This window comes from Phyllobates terribilis, unplaced genomic scaffold, assembly GCF_046119375.1.
Source record: "Phyllobates terribilis strain yellow unplaced genomic scaffold, ASM4611937v1 Scaffold_13__5_contigs__length_258822181, whole genome shotgun sequence".
NCBI lineage: Eukaryota > Metazoa > Chordata > Amphibia > Anura > Dendrobatidae > Phyllobates > Phyllobates terribilis.
The window spans coordinates 71,100,178-71,120,153 of NW_027362773.1; the positions used below are offsets into that span (position 1 = coordinate 71,100,178).

The 19,976-nt window shown below is 40.8% G+C and overlaps 1 protein-coding gene and 1 pseudogene across 6 annotated transcripts in view; one reads left to right on the forward strand and one right to left on the reverse strand.

The window, feature by feature from the left end:
- The first annotated feature begins 1,975 nt into the window (after positions 1-1,975).
- The window catches only part of KIAA1549L (KIAA1549 like), a 308,312-nt gene continuing 290,311 nt past the window's right edge, over positions 1,976-19,976 (forward strand). The window contains exon 1 of one of the 6 annotated variants that reach the window (XM_073658126.1): positions 1,976-2,389. In XM_073658126.1, coding sequence (XP_073514227.1) covers positions 2,215-2,389 — 175 coding nt within the window. In that variant the 5' untranslated portion in view covers positions 1,976-2,214. The remainder of the gene's footprint in view (positions 2,390-19,976) is intronic. The other 5 variants (XM_073658125.1, XM_073658123.1, XM_073658124.1 and 2 more) reach the window with 5 other exon arrangements.
- LOC141174510 (cytochrome b5 pseudogene) lies at positions 13,908-14,283 on the reverse strand (annotated as a pseudogene).

The window sequence follows — 19,976 nt, forward strand, 5'->3', positions numbered from 1 at the left end:
CAGGTGCCAAGTCCTGCTGGATAATGAAATTTCCATCTCCAAAAAGCTTGTCGGCAGAAGGAAGCATGAAGTGCTCTAAAATTTCCTGGTAGACGGCTGAACTGACTTTGGTCTTGATAAAACACAGTGGACCTACACCAGCAGATGACATGGCTCCCCCAAACAATCACTGATTGTGGAAACGTCACACTAGACCTCAAGCTGCTTGGATTGTGGCCTCTCCACTCAACCTCCAGACTCAGGGACCTTGATTTCCAAATGAAAATTCGAACTCTGGGACCTTGTAGAGTGTGTCAATGGACCTTTTTAAACGCTTAAGAAGCCTTTGCAGGTGTTTTTTGTTAATTATTTTAATTTACTGAGATGATGACTTTTGTATTTTCATTTTAGAAACAGATTGAATGTCCATGTGAAACAAACTGCAGCGTCTCTTCCATATTTCAGATGATACTTGCTATTGAAGTCTATGGTGGCTCAAAAAATTTAGATTCCATACAGAACAATCACGGCATCTGATTTTTATGGCTACATCGCTATTATTAACATAGGGAACTGTAATTGGTTGTGTAAATCCTATTAACTGCTGATGTATAAAAACTAATTCATAAGCAGAGGACACAAATTCAGATAGTATAGCACACGGATGAAAAATTGTTTTTTGTTCATGAAAATTGGTCAATTTTTCACATGTTCGTATGGGCGTTGCCTAAGATACATATATGTGAAGTAAAGCATACACGCTAGTTTTTTAGCAGAGTTTATGCCAGAATTCTGGTGTATTTCTAATAATCAAGATGATAAAGATGTGGTAGCTGAGGAGCTATGGTAGATCTGAAGCCTCTGTCACTCCAGCTCGATTACCCGCCCAGCGCCAGGTCCTTTTCCTGAGGTCACACAGCACGGAGTCAGTCAAGCAGGAAGAGGCAATGCTGAGTGCGCAATAGAGCTGGAGTGACAGAGGCTTCAGATCTTCAGCCTCATTTGCATATCAATTCATATGCTGATTTCTCAGTAATAGAGGAACGGACTGGCCATATAAAGGTATTGCTGGACTTGACTTTGAAAGAACCACATACACATATAAATAGGTGTGAAATCCTACTGACAGATTTCCTTTGAAGGGGTAGTTCTCTACTTATCTATTGATGATCTAACCCAAGGATAGACCATGATATCAGACTGGTGGGAGCACAAGTTGTCGGACCCTCACCAATCAGCAGTTTGCGGCTCAGCTCCTGTCAGTGTATAGACCTTTAGTAGATCTGCAGGGTTTTTCTCAGTGAAAATCACTTATGAAAAACTACTGGTAAAAACTGACAAAATATTTCCATACAAGAGAATCCCAGAGCTGAGCCACCGGAAGATCTGTGTGAACATGGCCATAATGATATGCTCTAGCAGTATAACCAGTTATTAAAGGTGGTGGATTCTGATTTCATCTTCACTTTCTGTGTAATGTCCACACAATTTAGTGTAACGTCCATTAGACAGTGTATGCGGGGTCTTCCTAGTGCATAGAATATTATGTCACTATATGGCCACAGCCCACTATCAGTATTTGGTCAGTATTTTTTCTCATGAGTGGGAACCAAAACCAGGGGAGGAACAATCAGAGAAAAGGTATAATAGAAACAAGTCACCAATTCTGCATTTATCACCCACTCCTGAGAAAAAATACTGACCGAATACTGATAGTGGGGCCGTGGTGTAGAGGTGAGCCCCAGCTGACCCGCAGCCCCTGGGCTTACATGCTGCAGCTTGTAGCTGGCCATTGGGCTCGGTACCGGCTCGGCACAGTCCTGCTGGGTTACATTGCTAGTGTGGGATCACCTGGAGGACATCCAGCCATGTGACCTCTCAATGGGCGTTTGGTTGTGGAGCCCCCCGCCCGGGTCAGGGGGTGTCGGGGGCTCCTGTGCCAGGTAGTGAGTACCTGCTCGGCTCCTGCCTTCCCCCGTGTGCCCAGCAGAGGTCGCCGCGCTCCTGGCCGCTGTGACGCGTTTCTGCTTCTTGCTACGTGATCTCTTTCTCAATGAAAAGACGTTTCCAAGCTGCAGTAACAGTTTCATCCCCAGAGCAACAGAAGCCGTGAATGAGCGCGCGCCTCCGGGGGCCAGAGCGGCGGCACCGGGCGTCCTGGCACCATGGTCCGCACCTAGCGCCCCCCAGTGCCATCTCCTGCTCCGGGGCTGATGCATCGCCGATACCCGCGTAATGTCTCCTGCTGAGAAGTGGCTTGCTGGGGCTGGGCAAGGTGTCCTCTCCATGGTGGCACAGGAGGGCACTGTACGCAGAAGCCCACCGCCGGGCACAGCACGGGCACGGGCCGGGCATCCATCCCTGCTGCTAGTGGTGGCCCTGATCGCAGCGCTGCAGCCTCCAGTGCAAGGTAAGAAGAGAGGACGCAGCTGCAGTCGCCTGCCATGCCCACCTGCCAGTGCCGTACTGCACCATCCACCTGCCTCTGTTACATGGGGCTGCTGGGGTGTACCAGGGAGAGCAGCAGTCACACACAGCGGCAGCCACTGCCTGAGGAGCCAGAGCCGCATTCAGTGTGAGCATGGCCTAATGCAGGTGTGGGCAGGGCAGGGGGTAGGTAAGAGCAGAGAGATGGCAGATACCATCAGCTGGAGGGAAACATGGAGGAATAGCTACAGCTAGAATCAGCTAGATGGCAGATAACAGAGGATCAGATGGAGAGATGGATACATGGAGATAGATAGATAACAGAGATTATAGATACGATCACATAGATGAATTACAGATAGATGACTAAGGTCAGATATATATAGATGACAGATACATATAGACTAGCTAAGATCACATAGAGAAATAATAGATAAGTAATCCCAGCAATGTGATTGGTGTGGCCCAGATAATCTTTACCTTTGGCCTCTTGTATATGGAGGTGTGAGATGGATATTCTGTGATATACGCCCAATATGACACCAGTTAATACAATTGTGGAAAACAATCAATAGGGGAAATGTACTTGCTCCTGTTTTCGGGCTGAAAATTTGACGCACATTTGTTTTGCGCAAAATAGAACTGCAACTTTTTTTTAAAAAAAATCCACCAATCACAGCATATTCTGGAAGGTGGGCGCACATAGTAGGAGCGGTGGGGCCGCCCCCACAATCGGACAAGTCTACATTGGTCCCAGCGGCTCATTAAATTCTCCCCAATATTTTTCCTAAGAAACAAGCAGCCGCAGTACTGTACTTTTCACCCTGTGACAGAACCCCCCCTTATATCACCTTCCTGGACCCCAGTGACTGTGATGTTGGTGGGAACCACGCAGCGAGATAGGTGTAATAACTGTTGTCCCAACACAACAAATGTTATTCTGGCTGCAGAAGCTTTAAATAGAGGGTAAAAAAGGTGCCGTGTTATCATAGGAAATGTCCTTTGTCTTTTGTGAAATTCGATGATCTTGTCCTGTGGACAATTGGATTATTATTATTTTACTATACAAGAAAAAAAATATACGTGCACATTTTTTTTTGCTCCAATAAGTTTCTTTGCAAATGCAGAAATGTCATATATTTTAATACTGTTGCATCAGAGGCTCAGATCTCTGCAGGCAGCGACCCCAATGTTACCCCACCATATGCTGCTCACGCCCCGGGGCCGACTGGTGTTACATCACATGAGAGTAGGTAAGATACTGTGATGTCACCAGTTTCACTCTGGTGTGTATTTGTGACATCACAAGTGTGTTTTGTCAGTTAGGCTGCTGTGACATCACAACTGTGTACTTTTGATTAAGGTCAGTGACATCACAACTGTTTTATTCAAGTGTGTACTTTCAGGTTAGCTGCATTATCACATCTGAGTGTCAGACAGGTGCAGTGAAATCATGCTATGATATTTGTGTTCCCTCAGATTACTCAGGGTTGTGTCCACTGTTGTATTCACACCTGCTTGGCCAAAATATAAATTCAATATAAAAATTGCTCCATTTAAATGGACTGTGCCATTAGAAAATGACAATTGTTACATCAGGTTTTTGTGTTGAATGCATTTTTTTAAAACATTTTTTGCAATGTTTTTCCCATATAATCTGTATTGAAAATAAACATTAGAAATCTTGCAATTTTCCCACTGGGGCTATTTTAGACACTTCCTGATGTATCATGAAATCACATGTACATTAGCAGCAATAGACTGACTCTGACCCTATTGAAGCATCTAATGTGCGTGTGTATAGATCATTGTGAAGGGAGGGGAAGTAGGTCATCAGCTATTATGATTGGTGGATCCTGTGTTATCAGCGATGTGCAGAGATGTTACCTGTCAATGTAATCCTGCCTCTGATGATGGTGGAGATGCACAGTTCTTTATGATAGGAAAGGAAATATGAGTGTGAAATACAGTGGGTACGGAAAGTATTCAGACCCCTTTAAATTTTGGAGGGACCTGAAAATGGCTGTCCACCAACGTTCACCATCCAACCTGACGGAACTGGAGAGGATCTGCAAGGAAGAATGGCAGAGGATCCCCAAATCCAGGTGTGAAAAACTTGTTGCATCATTCCCAAGAAGACTCATGGCTGTACTAGCTCAAAAGGGTGCTTCTACTCAACACTGAGCAAAGGGTCTGAATACTTATGACCATGTGATATTTCAGTTTTTCTTTTTTAATAAATTTGCAAAAATTCTACATTTCTTTTTTTTCCCATCAAGATGGGGTGCAGAGTGTACTTTAATGAGAAAAAATAATTAACTTTTTAGAATTTACCAAATGGCTGCAATGAAACAAAGAGTGAAAAATTTAAAGGGGTCTGAATACTTTCCGTACCCACTGTAGCCCCTGTGATCAGTGTGAAAAGTGCAAGATTTCTATTTCATTTATGAATGCAGATCAGGACATGGGGAAAAAAATTATTGGCAACATTTTTTTAAAAATACATGAAACATAAAAACCTGATTTAAACAGTAGGTTAATATCTGATGATACATTGCCTTTATGCTCTTTCTCATTGTGGTCACACAGAACAGCAGTACGTGCCCATAGCAATGTCTGGCTACTGTATTATGGAGCGCTAATACACGGCCATGTGCATGAACTCTATCATTTTGTATTTAAAGGGTTATTTCCATCTTCATAAATGATATTGTGTGGAAAGCACTTTTGCAATTTACTGCTTATGACCATTTTTAGCCGTTCTTGAGATATTCTTTCCTTTTGTTTATAGTTCATTGCCTAGGAGACCGACCACTTCTGCTGTCTAGCTTCTAAGCATTGTGCTGAAGCTGGACGGGAGGGAGGTAACGCTGTTACAGCGATCCTAACCAGCTTTAAAATGTGCTTATACTCTAAATAGAAAAGAGCTTATAAGCACTGAAAATATTCTGCTGTCTAGTACAGGTGGTCGGTTTCCAAGGCAACAAGCTGTAAGCAAAATAAAAGTGTTAATATCTCAAGCACAGTGGAAAATTGTAACAAAGCAGCAAATTGCAAAAGCGCTTGTGCTATCTGACAATACCTATTTATGAAGGTGGGATTAACCCTTCAACGAGTCGAGTCCTATAATTGGTTCTCCATCTCCACATGGTTCAGTGTCATTGTAGATGACACTACCCTCGAGATGTAGATGACACTACAGTTATGACAGTTTAATGGGCTATTGCATGTCAGAGTAAAGAAACTGGACTATGGCTTAGCTCAGACGAGTGTGTCTTCAGTCCGTTTACACAACACAAAACATCAGCATTCTCTACTCTGGTCTGATTTAAAACGCAGCTCATGCATTGTCTGCAGTATAGATGAGCACACGGAGCAAACACCCTACAATTTTTTATATGTTCATCTGAACCCAGCCTAGGTCTTCAGTCACAAATCTGTGTTTAAACACATGTGTGAAAAAAATGGTACTGGTGTCATCAGTGTTTTGGATCAGTGTGTTATCAGCGTATGGTTCGTGTGTCCGTTTTTCCTATCAGTGTTTTTCCCATATGAATGGATAAATAAAGTAGGTGAAATAAATATTGAACACGTCACCATTTTTGTAAGTAAATACATTTCTATTGACATGAAATTCTCACCAGATGTCGGTAACAATCCATCCAGTACACACAGGCAGAGAAATCAAATCATAGAGGTCCATAAATTAAGTTATGTGTTATAATGAGAAATAACACAGCAAAAAATATATTTATTTAATACTTCATACAAAAGCCTTTGTTGGTGATAACAGCTTCAAGACGCCTCCTGTATGGAGAAACTAGTCGCATGCATTGCTCAGGTGTGATTTTGGCCCATTCTTCCACACAAACACTCTTCAAATCCTGAAGATTCCATGGGCTCCTTCTATGATCTGAGCTTTAGTTCCTTCCATACATTTTCTATTATGGTAGATGGCAGCAGATTTTTATTAAGAATGTCTCGCTACATTTGTCCATTCATCCTTCCTTCAATTACACAAAGTTTGCAAGTGCCGTATGCTGAAAAACAGACCCACACCATGATGTTCCCACCTCTTGGCCTCCAAACATGGTGTGTATTATGACATACAAATAACTTTTCAATTTCCTTGGGTGGCACCACCATAACTCCCAAACAGCAACATCGCTGTCTTGGAGTCATATTTGACACACAAGTTTCCTTTATTCCCCATATTCAATCACTCATTCACTCATGTCACCTGCACCTTAAAAACATCTCCAGAATCCGACCTTTTCTCACCTTTGATACGGCAAAAACTCTTACTGTTGCTCTTATTCAATACAGACAATATAAACAATACAATGCATCACATTTCAACAGTTACAGGAGGATTGAGGGCCCTGCTTGCAAGCTTACAATTTATATGGAAATGGGGGGGACACAATAGGTAGAACATGGTTATCAGCCAGTATTCGTCTAAGGGCAGTTACCATTCTCTTCTGGACTACTGCAACTTTCTTCTAATCGGTCTCCCTCTAAACAAACTCTCCCCTCTCCAATCCATTCTGAATGCAGCAGCCAGGGTCATATATTCTATCAGGCTGCTTCACCGACGCCTCTACACTGTGCCAGTCATTGCACTGGTTACCCATTCACCACAGAAAACAATACAAACTCATCTCTCTCACCCACAAAGCTCTCCACAGTTTTGCACCGCCCTACATCTCATCCCTCCTTTCTGTTTATCACCTCTCCTGTGCCCTCCATTCTGCAACTGATCTAAGATTGACATCCTCCTTAATCCAAACCTCACACCTCCATCTCCAAGACTTCTCTCAGTTTTCTGGAATGCACTGTCCGACTAATATCTAGCCCCCATGTCTTCAAACTTTGCTTTAAAAGCACATCTGTTTAGACAAGCCTACCACCTCAACTCACCAACCTAACTCTCCCCTGTTCCCTCCAAAAAGGTTAATCTTAATCTGCCCCTGCCTATTCATCTGTCTCCACATCCTCCATACACCAAATACCACATGGTAACTGCCCTTAGACGAATACTGGCTGATAACCATGTTCTACCTATTGTGTCCCCCCCATTTCCATATAAATTGTAAGCTTGCAAGCAGGGCCCTCAATCCTCCTGTAACTGTTGAAATGTGATGCATTGTATTGTTTATATTGTCTGTATACGTCCCTATTTAATTGTAAAGTGCTGCGGAATATTTTGGCGCTATATAAATAAAAATGATTATTATTATCCAAAGAGTTCAATTTTGGTCTCACCTGCCCAGACTAGATTCTCCCAGTATTTCACAGGCTTGTCTAAAAATTGTTGAGCAAACTGTAAATGCGCTTGAACATGATTTTTGTTCAGCAATGGAGTTGTACGTGGTGAGCGTGCATACAGGCCATGGAGGTAGGGTGCATTACTTACAGTTTTCTTAGAAACAACTGTACCTGCTGATTCCATTTCTTTCTGTAGCTTTCCACAGGTGGTCCTTGGCTCTTGGACAACTCTTCTGATAATTATTTTCACTCCTCTGTCTGAAATCTTTCAGGGAGCACCTGTTCGTGGCCGGTTTATGGTGAAATTATGTTCTTTCCACTTCCGGATTATGGCCCCAACAATGCTCACTGGAACCTTCAGTAGTTTAGAAATTCTTCTGTAATCAATGCCATCAGTATGTTTTGTAGCAGTAAGGTTGTGAAGGTCTTGAGACAGCTCACTTGTTTTACCTATCATGGGATGTTTCTTGTGTGGAAGCTTGGTAATGAGACATCTTTTTATAGGCCATCAGTTGAACCATCTGATATTATTTTTCACTAAGTTGCATGATTGCTTTCTAATTACTGATAGATTTCAGCTGGTGTCATGACTTTCCATGGCTTTTTGGACCTCTCTTAATTCACAGTGTTCAATACTTTTTCCCTGTGTCATTCTCATTATTACACATAACTGTTTTGATTTCTTTGCAAATCTTCTCCTATCCATTGCAATATTAAATCCGGACTCTACACTCATGCCATCCATATGCAGTACGTGTTTTTCACGGATCCATAGTCTTGTATTGGCTCTTGTTACCTGTGCTACCAGAGAAAACGGACATGTTTCTGTGAGTTTTGCAACAGACACACGATCCATGAAAAAACACGGACATGTGAATAGCACCATAGACTATAATGTGTATGTGTTGTATCCGGGAAAATCAACAAAGATATATCACGTATCAAGAGAAAAAGAAAAGCACTTTAGATCTTCTTGAACTTTGCTGCTGAATTTAAAGTTTGGGAATGGACTTCGGACCATTATTAAACAGTTGGTAAATAGTTTTTGGGCCTGCAGGACAGGAATTTCAATTTATCCGTAGTATCAGTTGTCAGTGATGTCTTACAAGGTAAGGCTATATTCACATGTGCAGTATTTGGTCAGTATTTTACCTCAGTATTTTTAAACCAGGAGTGGGTGATAAATACAGAAGTGGTGACGTGTTTCTATTATACTTTTCCTCTGATTGTTCCACTCCTGATTTTGGTTTACAAATATTGATGTAAAATACTGACCAAATACTGAACGTGGCCTAACAGCAACTTTCCAAAACTTCATAAAAAATAGGTAGCTAATTATTTTGATGGTAGAAGAGCAGAGCACTAAGTATCTGAGGAGATTGAGTTATCTCATAATGGTGAAAATAATAGCTGCCGGATTAGGAGAACATGGAGTGAATTAGGATTATTATAAACTGGGTTTTGCCTACAGCCAGGCCACATTCACACATTCAGTATTTGGTCAGTATTTGTAAGCCAAAACCAGGAGTGGAACAATAAGGAGAAAAGTATAATAGAAACACGTCACCACTTCTGTATTTATCACCCACTCCTGGTTTTAGCTTACACATACTGATATAAAATACTGATCAATATTGAACGCGTGAGCGTGGCCTAACATGGTGCCGATTTTGGTGTTTTTTTTTAGTTAAAACAAGTAGAGGATGCAAAGCAAGAGGAGTAGATGGGCATGTTCAAATGCTGTGGAAAAACCTCACCAAATTCCGGGACTTTGCAAAAATATGGGATTTTTTACAAGGCTCACTTTACAGACAGCTGATCAACCCTGTAAGGATTTGATGGTATGCTATGTATATTCATATCTGCAGGTTTATTACCAATTTTCCGAAATATCCAGAAAAATCCATAGTGGAAATTGACTCTTCTTCTGTAGAGTTGTAATTGACGCTGCAGGTTTTCACTGCTGATTTAAAATCTACAGCATTTGTGAAAATAAAATAGGCAATAAAATCTGCAGTGGCTGAGTCCTATGTGCACATGTCTTTTAAAGGTATGGGCACATGGGACAGCTTTCGTGTTGTAGAAAGTGCTTGGTAATGATTTCAGGCGGCCTCTTTAATACGCTGCTCTTGCTCAGAGCACAGCTATAAAATACCAGAGCAGTGACTAGTCTCTGCATTGCTATATTACATCTGGCTCAAATCTTCCTAGTAGACACATTTATTTTACAACTCTGCTGGCGAAACATTTTTCTTTTCTCCATCAATGAACCGACTAAGGAGTGTCTGTGTTTAGCCGCTTTTTGCTTAGATATCAAGAGATACTGTGCATGGATGGGTCATGCAGATTCTAAATACATGCATATATATTCATCAGTCACATTATTGACCCTTTAAAGGTGTTGTCCACTACATATTCAAATGCTGTCAAAAATCCTTACCAGATTCCAGGACTTTGCAAATATATGGGATTTTTTTACAAGACTCAATTTACAGACAACTGATAAAACCTGTAAGGATTTGAGGGTATGCTATGTACACACGTGCTCAAAATTGTTGGTACCCCTCGTTTAATGAAAGAAAAACCCACAATGGTCACAGAAATAACTTGAATCTGACAAAAGTAATAATAAATTAAAAATATATGAAAATGAACAAATGAAAGTCAGACATTGCTTTTCAACTCTGCTTCCACAGAATTTAAAAAAAAATTAAACTCATGAAATAGGCCTGGACAGAAATGATGGTACCCCTGAAAATAATGTGACAAAAGGGACATGTTAAATCAAGTTGTGTCCACTAATTATCATCACAGGTGTCTACAATCTTGTAATCAGTCAGTGGGCCTGTATATAGGGCTACAGATACTCACTGTGCTGTTTGGTGACATGGTGTGTACCACACTCAACATGGACCAGAGGAAGCAAAGGAAAGAGTTGTCTCAGGAGATTAGAAAGAAAATTATAGACAAGCATGTTAAAGGTAAAGGTTATAACACCATCTCCAAGCAGCTTGATGTTCTTGTGACTACAGTTGCACATATTATTCAGAAATTTAAGATCCATGGGACTGTAGCCAACCTCCCTGGACGTGGCCGCAGGAGGAAAATTGATGACAAATCAAAGAGAAGGATAATACGAATGGTACCAAAAGAGCCCAGGATAACTTCTAAAGAGATTAAAGGTGAACTTCAAGCTCAAGGAACATCAGTGTCAGATCGAACCATCCTTCGTTGTTTGATCCAAAGTGGACTTCATGGGAGACGGCCAAGGAAAACACCATTGCTGAAAAAAAAATCATACAAAAGCCAGACTGGATTTGCCAATCTACATGTTGACAAGCCACAAAGCCTCTGGGAGAATGTCTTATGGACAGATGAGACAAAAATGGAAGTTTCTGGCAAGGCACATCAGCTCTATGTTCACAGACGGAAAAATGAAGCATATCAAGAAAAGAACACAGTCCCTACTGAGTAATATACGCCCATCTTTGACTCGTTTTCGCATGCATTTTTGATACATTTTTACTTGCATTTTTTTTTCTATTCATCTTAATGGGTGAAAACTTGTAAAAATGCTGAAATAGCAGCTAGCGTGATCCAGTATTAATGCCTGTCAGAATATCTGAGAATTTCAATTCATCAAAATAGATATTTGTGCAAATATTTTTTAAGTAATAACCAAGGTCGTACATAGAAATAATGGCCCATGGAAATAGTCCATATTGGACCCCCTCTCTTCCACTCAAAAAAAATTCTGCAGATTAGATCGAATCACAGCAAATAGATGAAGTCTCAGAGGAACATACCTCCCATTTTTTGAACACAGGGAAAGGAAAAATCTTGTACTACGTATTGTTCTCACTCACTATTGATGCTCCTTTCATAGCCCACATACAGTATAATGTCCTCCACAGCCCCCACACCATATGATGGTCTCACAGCTCCCACACCATATGAAGGCACCACAGCTCCCACACCATATGATGGCACCACAGCTCCCACACCATATGATGGTCCCACAGCCCCCACACCATATGATGGTCCCACAGCCCCCACACCATATGATGGTCCCACAGCCCCCCACATACTATGATGGACCCTACAAACCAGCAACAACACAGCAGTTGTCAAATATCAAAGCTACCGACTGTTGTGTAAATTATATGACATTAAGGGGTACACAATGTATCCTAACTATCGGAAAATATTGAGATTGAGCAAATTTCTTCTGCCAATGGCAACTGAGAAAAAAGAAAGACACAAACCTAGAACCTATCCATGATAACTCTATACAAGCATGTAACTACCTTGCATAACTACTTTGATAGCAGTAAATCCAACCAAGTAGTCAGGGCCATAGTGCCATAACTTAATTTAGTTCAGAAGCCTATGATTCATCATTCACAGAACATTTAAATATTAATGGTCCATGTTGTTCAATATCCCGTAGTGTAGATGCAAAGCCTGGAATTAGCAAGAAGCAGCAATGAGCCATTTATAAGTAGTGGGAAGGAATATAAAACTGATTGGATTTTTTTTTACTATTGACCAGTAAAGAAGTGAAGAGAGAACAAGATGTTGTAGTGTACTTTGTGTAATTTGCTTTATTATTCTGCTTTGTACTGGCAAGGGCAGTAACACCTAACAGCGGTCTATAGGTGGGTTTTGTGAGTTGGACATTGGGCTTCAGGGAAAGGAAGAATTGCATCTAAGACTTCCAGTGCCAGTTAGGTCTCCTGAAGCAATAACACTCCAAGAGCTCTTAAACTGAACACAGAACTTTGTAATCTAATGTAGAGGCATAACAAGGGCTCCTAAAAGCAATTCTGTGTTCTTATGTCATAAAGGGGGCATTGGACCCTCTACAGCATGTAGCCTTGGTGTGGATACAACCCCTATAATCTCTAGTTCCCCCAGTGTCTGACACTGCAAAACATCTATCTACTAGAGATAGTCAATTATAAGGCACCGGCTAGTCCACCACTCACCCCCTGATCGCTATGATAATTGTGTGCTCTGACCTTATAGCTGTTGGTAAAAGATTTTTCATGCAATAGTCAAGTCTTGTTTATAACGGGATTGTCTACTTCTCCTGTCCTTAATACTATGTTTAGAGGCCATGAGGGTTTCCAGCGACATGGGACTGATAATCATCATTTTTTGGCAAGTTTGTACATGCATTTATGATAGGTTGGGGTTCTTTGTGGGAAACACACAAGCTTGACCTCAATGACAATAAACCTGTACTGCGACATAGCTCAGAACGAAGGACATGACAACAAAAGAAGTACTGACTGTTTAGTGACAGAAGACTATGAGGGGTCAGGACTGTCGTGTACGTTGGTCTGATGCTATAGTAACAGTAAACAAGATGACCGAGCTATCTGGAGCCATAATGTGGTGAATCTTCTATTATAAGTGTTTAGTTTAAACATATAACATTTATTGTATCATATAAACTACAGTACAACTCAAAGAACAGCTTGTATGACCCAGAGATAGCTCAAAGGGAAAAACATGTATGACATGGCATTTCAGGTACAACATGGGTCTGGGTTACAGACGTGGAGATAGCGATACATATTAATTCATATACTCTTCTGGAATTAAATCGAGAAAATAATCCCCTCAAATCATAAGGAACATCTTAAGCCAAAATGTAATATCGAACCTCAGGTACATGTAAAGAATCAGCAAAATGGAAAAATCCAGCATCCATAGAAAATCAGGTAAATATATTAAATTATTATCCAGTTGGGGCAACCCCATATAAATATCCCTCTCTATAAGGCTATAAAACTTAACTTTTAATTTAAAATGTATAGAGGGTAATTTAAAATATTGTCCCTAATCTGCCTATATTATTTATTGAGTTTAAACTCTATATCGTTGTGATGATACCGTGGAGTGCCACCATTAAAGCTGAATATGACAATTGTATAGAGCACATATCCCCAACATGTTTCACCGCATAAACTGCGTCATCAGGGTATGGGACACTCAAATATCTGGGACCGGAGAGATTTGTCCCTTTGGTATCACCAGAGGTGAACCCATTGTGCTCGGAGTGCCAGAGTGACACCCAAACATGCTATAATCTCTGCTTTCAACTTGTCATATTCCTTGCCATCCTGCCAGTCAAGGTCGTAGTACACTCTCTGTGGGTCCCAGTAAAGTATGGAGCTAGGACCTCTGCCCATTGCTCTGCAGGCAGTTTTTCTCTGTCTACCATATATAAACTATACATCAAGGCAACAATGACAGTGGATATTGCTGGGATAATCCAGTTACTCCACAAGCTGGAATCAGATTCAGAAGTGGTAATAAATGTTTACGTTGGTTTCTGGATCTTGAATCGATCTTCGGTATGTAGTTCTCCTATGATAACATCTTTTGACATGTTTCTGGCATCTGTAGTGTGTCGAATGTCTCAGAATGTCTCTGTTACATCTCCTCCAGCACTTTCCCGGAGAACTTCTTTGCCACCAGGATGCTCCTCCATAAACCAGGTGACATTGTACACCTTGTGGTGGAAGATGATCCAAGTGTGTATTTGAGTTTCTGGATCTCCTCTAGACTGTAGTGCTTCACATCCTTCTTGTCGGCCATAATGTCACAGATATGCATGCAGCAACGGCAGCCTCACCGTCCGTACTACTCACTGCTCCTCCATGCTTTCAGACTGTGTTTGCAATGCTTTAGCTGCCTTTACCCAGGACATTCAACCTTTACACTGTAACCGCCTGTGCTCTCTGGGACTTCACTCCCACATTTCATCCACCAATTGTAGGGTTTCACTCTTTCTGGTTGGCATTAGGTATTAGGCCTTAGGTAGCGTTCACATAAGCAATGCAGTTTTGGTCCATATACGTGCAGTTTTTATTGCTTTTCAAAGGTTGCACAGCACCAAAAACAGACTCCTAAACATAAATCCCTAGCCTTGTCCAGGCTCTAACTAAACAGAACAGACCCTTGCTACTCATACAAGACTGAGCAAGCCCTAGGTTGGTCAAACAAAAAAGCTATTGTCCATAGCAACCACTGATAATCTCTGCACATGGCCAGTGCAGACTCTTCTCAGAGCGGAACTCTGACCTGTCTCTTTCCAGCTCCAAGACACATCCAGTCTGGTTGTGATGAGCTGAAAAGTTGAATGGATCTCTACCACCAGATGTTTTCCAAATAAAAGCCTGAGGAAACAGTAGTTTACAAAAAATTGGGGTTAGTTTAAACTCCTCAATAAATCGACAGCAAAGAACTTGTGTTATAAGGTTGTGATGCAATTTATATATATCGGATTGCTTCTAATAAGGACCAATAAAGACTCCTTAACCAGGGCAAACAGGGCAGAGGAAAGTTGGCAAGCCTGCCGCATACAACAACAGATATATAGATATGGGGCAGGGAAATTCAGTATAGAGCTTGAGATCGGCTATACCGTTAGAGCATGGCATTTTAACCCCTTAACGATCGCTGATGCTTCTTTCAGTGGCGGTCATTAAGAGAATAGGTAAATTGTGCTCTCTCCCAATGGGTGAAAATGCAGACGGTATCACTGAATGTTATAGCTCTCACAATGCTGCATCGCTCTCGATTGGTTTTAGCACCAAAATGGTCATTAAAACCCCTAGATGCTGTTTTTAATCGTGACAACGGAATTTTGATGGTTAACAGAGGGAGAGGACTTCTTTAACCCTATTTGACCCCTGAGATTGCAATCACGGGTCTGGTAGTTGCCATAGAAACTCAATTTCAAGTAATAGACTCAGAATATGGTGGCCTGCTAGGCCCATCCACAAGCAGGGGTGTCAGTATTGCAGTATATGAGAAAAGCAATCAAAATAAAAAAATATTTAAGTCCCAAAGTGGGACTAAGTAAAATTGTAAAAAAAAAAAGTTCAATAAATCTTTTACAAATGTAAAAAGGAAAACTACACACAAAAAAAATACAGAAATCTGTATCGCCACTAAATGCAGCTTTTATGTAAAAACGAACAAACAAAAATATACACATAATTGGTATTCCGCATCCAGAACAACCTAAACTGTAAAACTGTCATCTTATTTGTTCTGTACAGTGAGAACCATAAAAAAATAAAAATTCACAACGAAAATGTAACTTTTTTGTCACAAAAAAATGGAATAACAGGTAGCCACAAAGTTTTATGTAAAAAAAAATGTTATCAGTGAAAACATCAGTTACTTCAGTAAAAACAAAGCCTGATACTGGCCTGGCAGGCAAAAATAAAACAGAAGTTTTAGCTCTCAGAATATGGTGATGAAAACTATTTTTATTTTTTTAAATGGATTTTAGTTTTCAAAAGTATCAAAACTTGACTAAATACATTAATCTTGTATCGCTGTAAATGTACTAACCTGAAGATTAAAGCCGTTTTATCACTTACGGTATACCGCACAGTGAATAACATAAAAATAAAAACAATTCTTGAATTGCTGATGATTTGTTCATTCTGCCTCCCAAAAATCTGTATAAAATTCAGTTCACATTTATCCTGTGCGCTACACTGAGCATTTACCTTGGTCTTTCCATCTAAATCTTCCAAGAATGGGATTCAGAAGAAACCCAACAGAACCATTATCTGTAATGAGGAGATGCAGTCACTTCAGACTCGTCTGGTCTCTGTTCCAGCAGTGTCCATCTTTTTAGGTGTCTTTTTAGCACACTAAAGTGTGGTCGACCACAAGTGTGTGCATTTCTAAAAAGATGAGACACATCGGGTACAGAGGCCAGATCAAAAGTGACTCTACCTTCCTCGTAATGGTGAATGCTTCCATCTCATCTTTAGGGAAATGGAAACCCTAATGTAAGTGCTGAGCATTGGGCACAGGATCAATGTGATCCAAGCATTAAAAGAGATCCAAAAATATACCACAAAATGCATCCAACAATACATCAACTCATCCCTACAAAAAAACAACTCAGATCCATCATTTGTCAACAGAAAAATACTACTTCTGAGCCCCACAGTGTGCATAAGCTGCAGTTAGCCACCACGTTTGGCAATGCTGTAGTGGGGAGAGCCCACTTAAAGATTTTGCATTGGTGTTCAGTCGTTTGTTATATCTCTGTAGAATGTAATTCACCGACCGTTCATATACTTATGTAGCTATTTTTTATACACACTCTGTTCAATACTGCTGACAGTATAGGGCTAGGTTCACATGTTGCAGCTGTTGTGTTTTTTTTTCCACTAGCCACAACATTTTTTGCAAAAAAAAATACTGCAACAAGTAAGTGCAGCTTTAATGGGGTTGTACAGTGGACACAAGTTATCCACAGGATAGTTGGTTACTACTGATTCATGGGTGTCCCTCCTCTGGGACCCACAATGATTGGCAGAATGGAGAATTTATATCTCCAACCGCTGCTCCATTCATTCTCTTTGGGACTGCCGTAAAAATCCAAGTGCACCTCTCCGCAGCCCTATAGAGGTAGAGAGTGAATGGAGCACAGGTCGGGCATGCTAACAGGTATTAAAGATCTCCATTCTCCCAATCAGTGGAGGTCCCAGCAGTCGGACCCCCACTGATTAACAAGTTATCACCTATCCAATGGAAACAGCTACTTTATTTTTTGAAGCCACTCACCCTGTCAGAATTGTAATGTCCAGCTGTCTATTTATTTCTATGTAAACCCCGTCCTATATCCAAAGACCACGAGAGCACGGCTGTTGTAATCTACTATCCAACTTTAACCAAACAAGTCTCGATTTTTGGGGAAAGAGAGGTTTTTGTATTAGTTCCCATAGTTCTAGAGAAGTAAGACCCATGCATGGATTTAGGCAGAAGCTGTCACCCTACGAGGCAGCATTGTGAAAGGACTGAATTGTGTAATTCACTAATCTCATACAATGCATGCAAATGTGAAAAGCCAGAGGGCCATATAGAATTACATAGGGACGTAGTAATTAACAAATGTGATCTTTATCATTATGCTACAGACCCAGCCAAGTACACAGGCTTTTCTTCATGTATCATTGAGGCTAATGGATACTTTTTCCAAATAGACATAAAGGACTTCATATATAAAGCTTTTGCTTTCACCAGATCATTTTCCTGTCAATTACCCCTAATTGTTTCATTGCCTGTGTAACAGTTTTATTCTGTATTTGTGTGATCACTTTACAAATCTCCAGGTGTTCAGATTATTGCAGGACCCACTTGTAATACAAATGATTATTTATACCATGTTATTCTTGACAATTTATTGTTGCAGAGAACAGCTGATTAAACCTAACAGCAGCTTACCTTGTAGATGGCAATCAGCTAGTTTACTGTACTGTAGGGTAAACTTAACCTTTATTATCGCCAATTCTTCCCCTCAAAAATCCACCTAGCGCTCAGCTCCAAACTGTCTGAGATGTGGTAGAACATTTTTCCTTTGTTCTTTCTTCAAGAAACACAATTCTCCTAACCAGAGGTGAACAACCTGCAGCTCTCCAGCTGTTGTGAAACTACAACTCCCAGCATTAGAAAGGATCAATAACCAAGGGAAATATCTGGTTTCTTTAATTGAGTACAGGATGGTCATTTCTTCTTCTTAGTGACATTTCATATTATATAAACTTTAGGATTGCTATTAAATTGAATGCTGATTTTTTTGTTCAAATTATTTTTTAATAGGAATAGTATTATTTTATGACATTTTCTGTCTTTAGAAAGTTATCATGATGTTAATCCTGTGGAATATTGAATTTGTCATAGCTGCCAACTTTATGACAAGGGGGAAAGTTATCTTTACATATAAATCTAGTGTTTAAAGGGAGTCTGTCAGTAGGATCAACTCTCCTAAACCATGCATGGGCATGCAGGTCATGGGAAACAAAATAAAATTATACCTTGATATCAGCGGTCCAATATCTGTGATTCCAGAGAAATCCAGGTTTTTCTTATATGTAAATGAACTGTTCAGCACTATGGGCCGGACACTGACCTATTGTACATGAGAATCTGCCTCCAGGGATTGTTATAAATAAAAGGGGCATTACCAGTGTGAGACATGTAACTAACACAGAATAGCAGAACTGAATTTTGTCTCATAACAAACACATTGGCAGCTGCATATACATATTACACAGGTAATTCATCCTTTTATATAAAATAATCTCTGAAGACAGATTCTCCTGCATATCAGTGTACAGCCCATAGTGCTGAACAGCTGATTCACATATAAGATAAACCTGGATTTCTCTGGAATAAGACATCAGATCACAGAAATCAAGGTTTCATACTATTCAGCTTCGTACGACCTACATGCCCATATAGATGGCTCAGGAGGGTTGAACCTACTGACACAGTCGGTGTGAAGTAACAAAATAGTACCAATGTCCTCATGAACTGTGTCAGAATGTCCTCAAAAACAGTACCAGTGTCCTCAAAAAACAATACAAGAATGTCCCCAATGACAGCATCCACAAAAGTGATCCCATAAGATCTCTCATACATAGTCCTCATGAAGTAAAGTGTCCCCATAAATAATGACAGAGGATCCTCGTCAACTATAATTAATGCCAGATTGTTCCAGAATAACCCTATTTACAAAGTCAGAGTTCCCAGACAGACGGAGTAAGAGCTTTAGGGCTCCATAGACTAATAGATCTAGGAAGCTGGTATTACCAAAAGCAGAGTACAACCCAAAATAGAGGCAGAGAAAGCCAAGCCAAAATGTGCAGGTTCCTGCTGCCCGCTTACACATGGGATTTGTTTAGGCGATGGGAGAAGCATTCTGTGCTTAAAGCGCACCTGTCAGCAGGATTGTGCTCAGTAAACCACATACACTGTCGGGTGGATGCCATTACACTGAGTAAAATGATACCTTTGTTGATGAAATCCGTCCAGTGGTTCTTATGTAATCTTTATTTTCAGTTCTGCCATAATGATATGCTCGTGCTCTGGGGCGGCCTTTGAGGAGGGGCTGTAACAGGTGCTCTCATTATGTATGCCTTTTCCTGGCTTCTGACAGGTCACTGTGCTTTCAGTGACCTGCCTATTATTTTAAATACTGCCTTTGTAATTTCTGTAGAAAAGTGAAAATTTACATCCCCCAAAATGGCCGCCTGCGCATGCGCAATAGCATCTTTCGGGTTGCCGAGAGATGCTACTGCGCATATGCGGGCGCCATTTTGCTAGAGGAAAAAGAAACTTGCCTGCAGCTATATGGCCCCCGCCGCCCACACTTGTTCAGTAGCATTTCTCGATTGCGCCATATTGCTGCACCCAATTTTTTTTCCCAAAAGCAAAATGGCACCCAAGTGTGCGCAGTAGCATCCCTCGGCAACCGA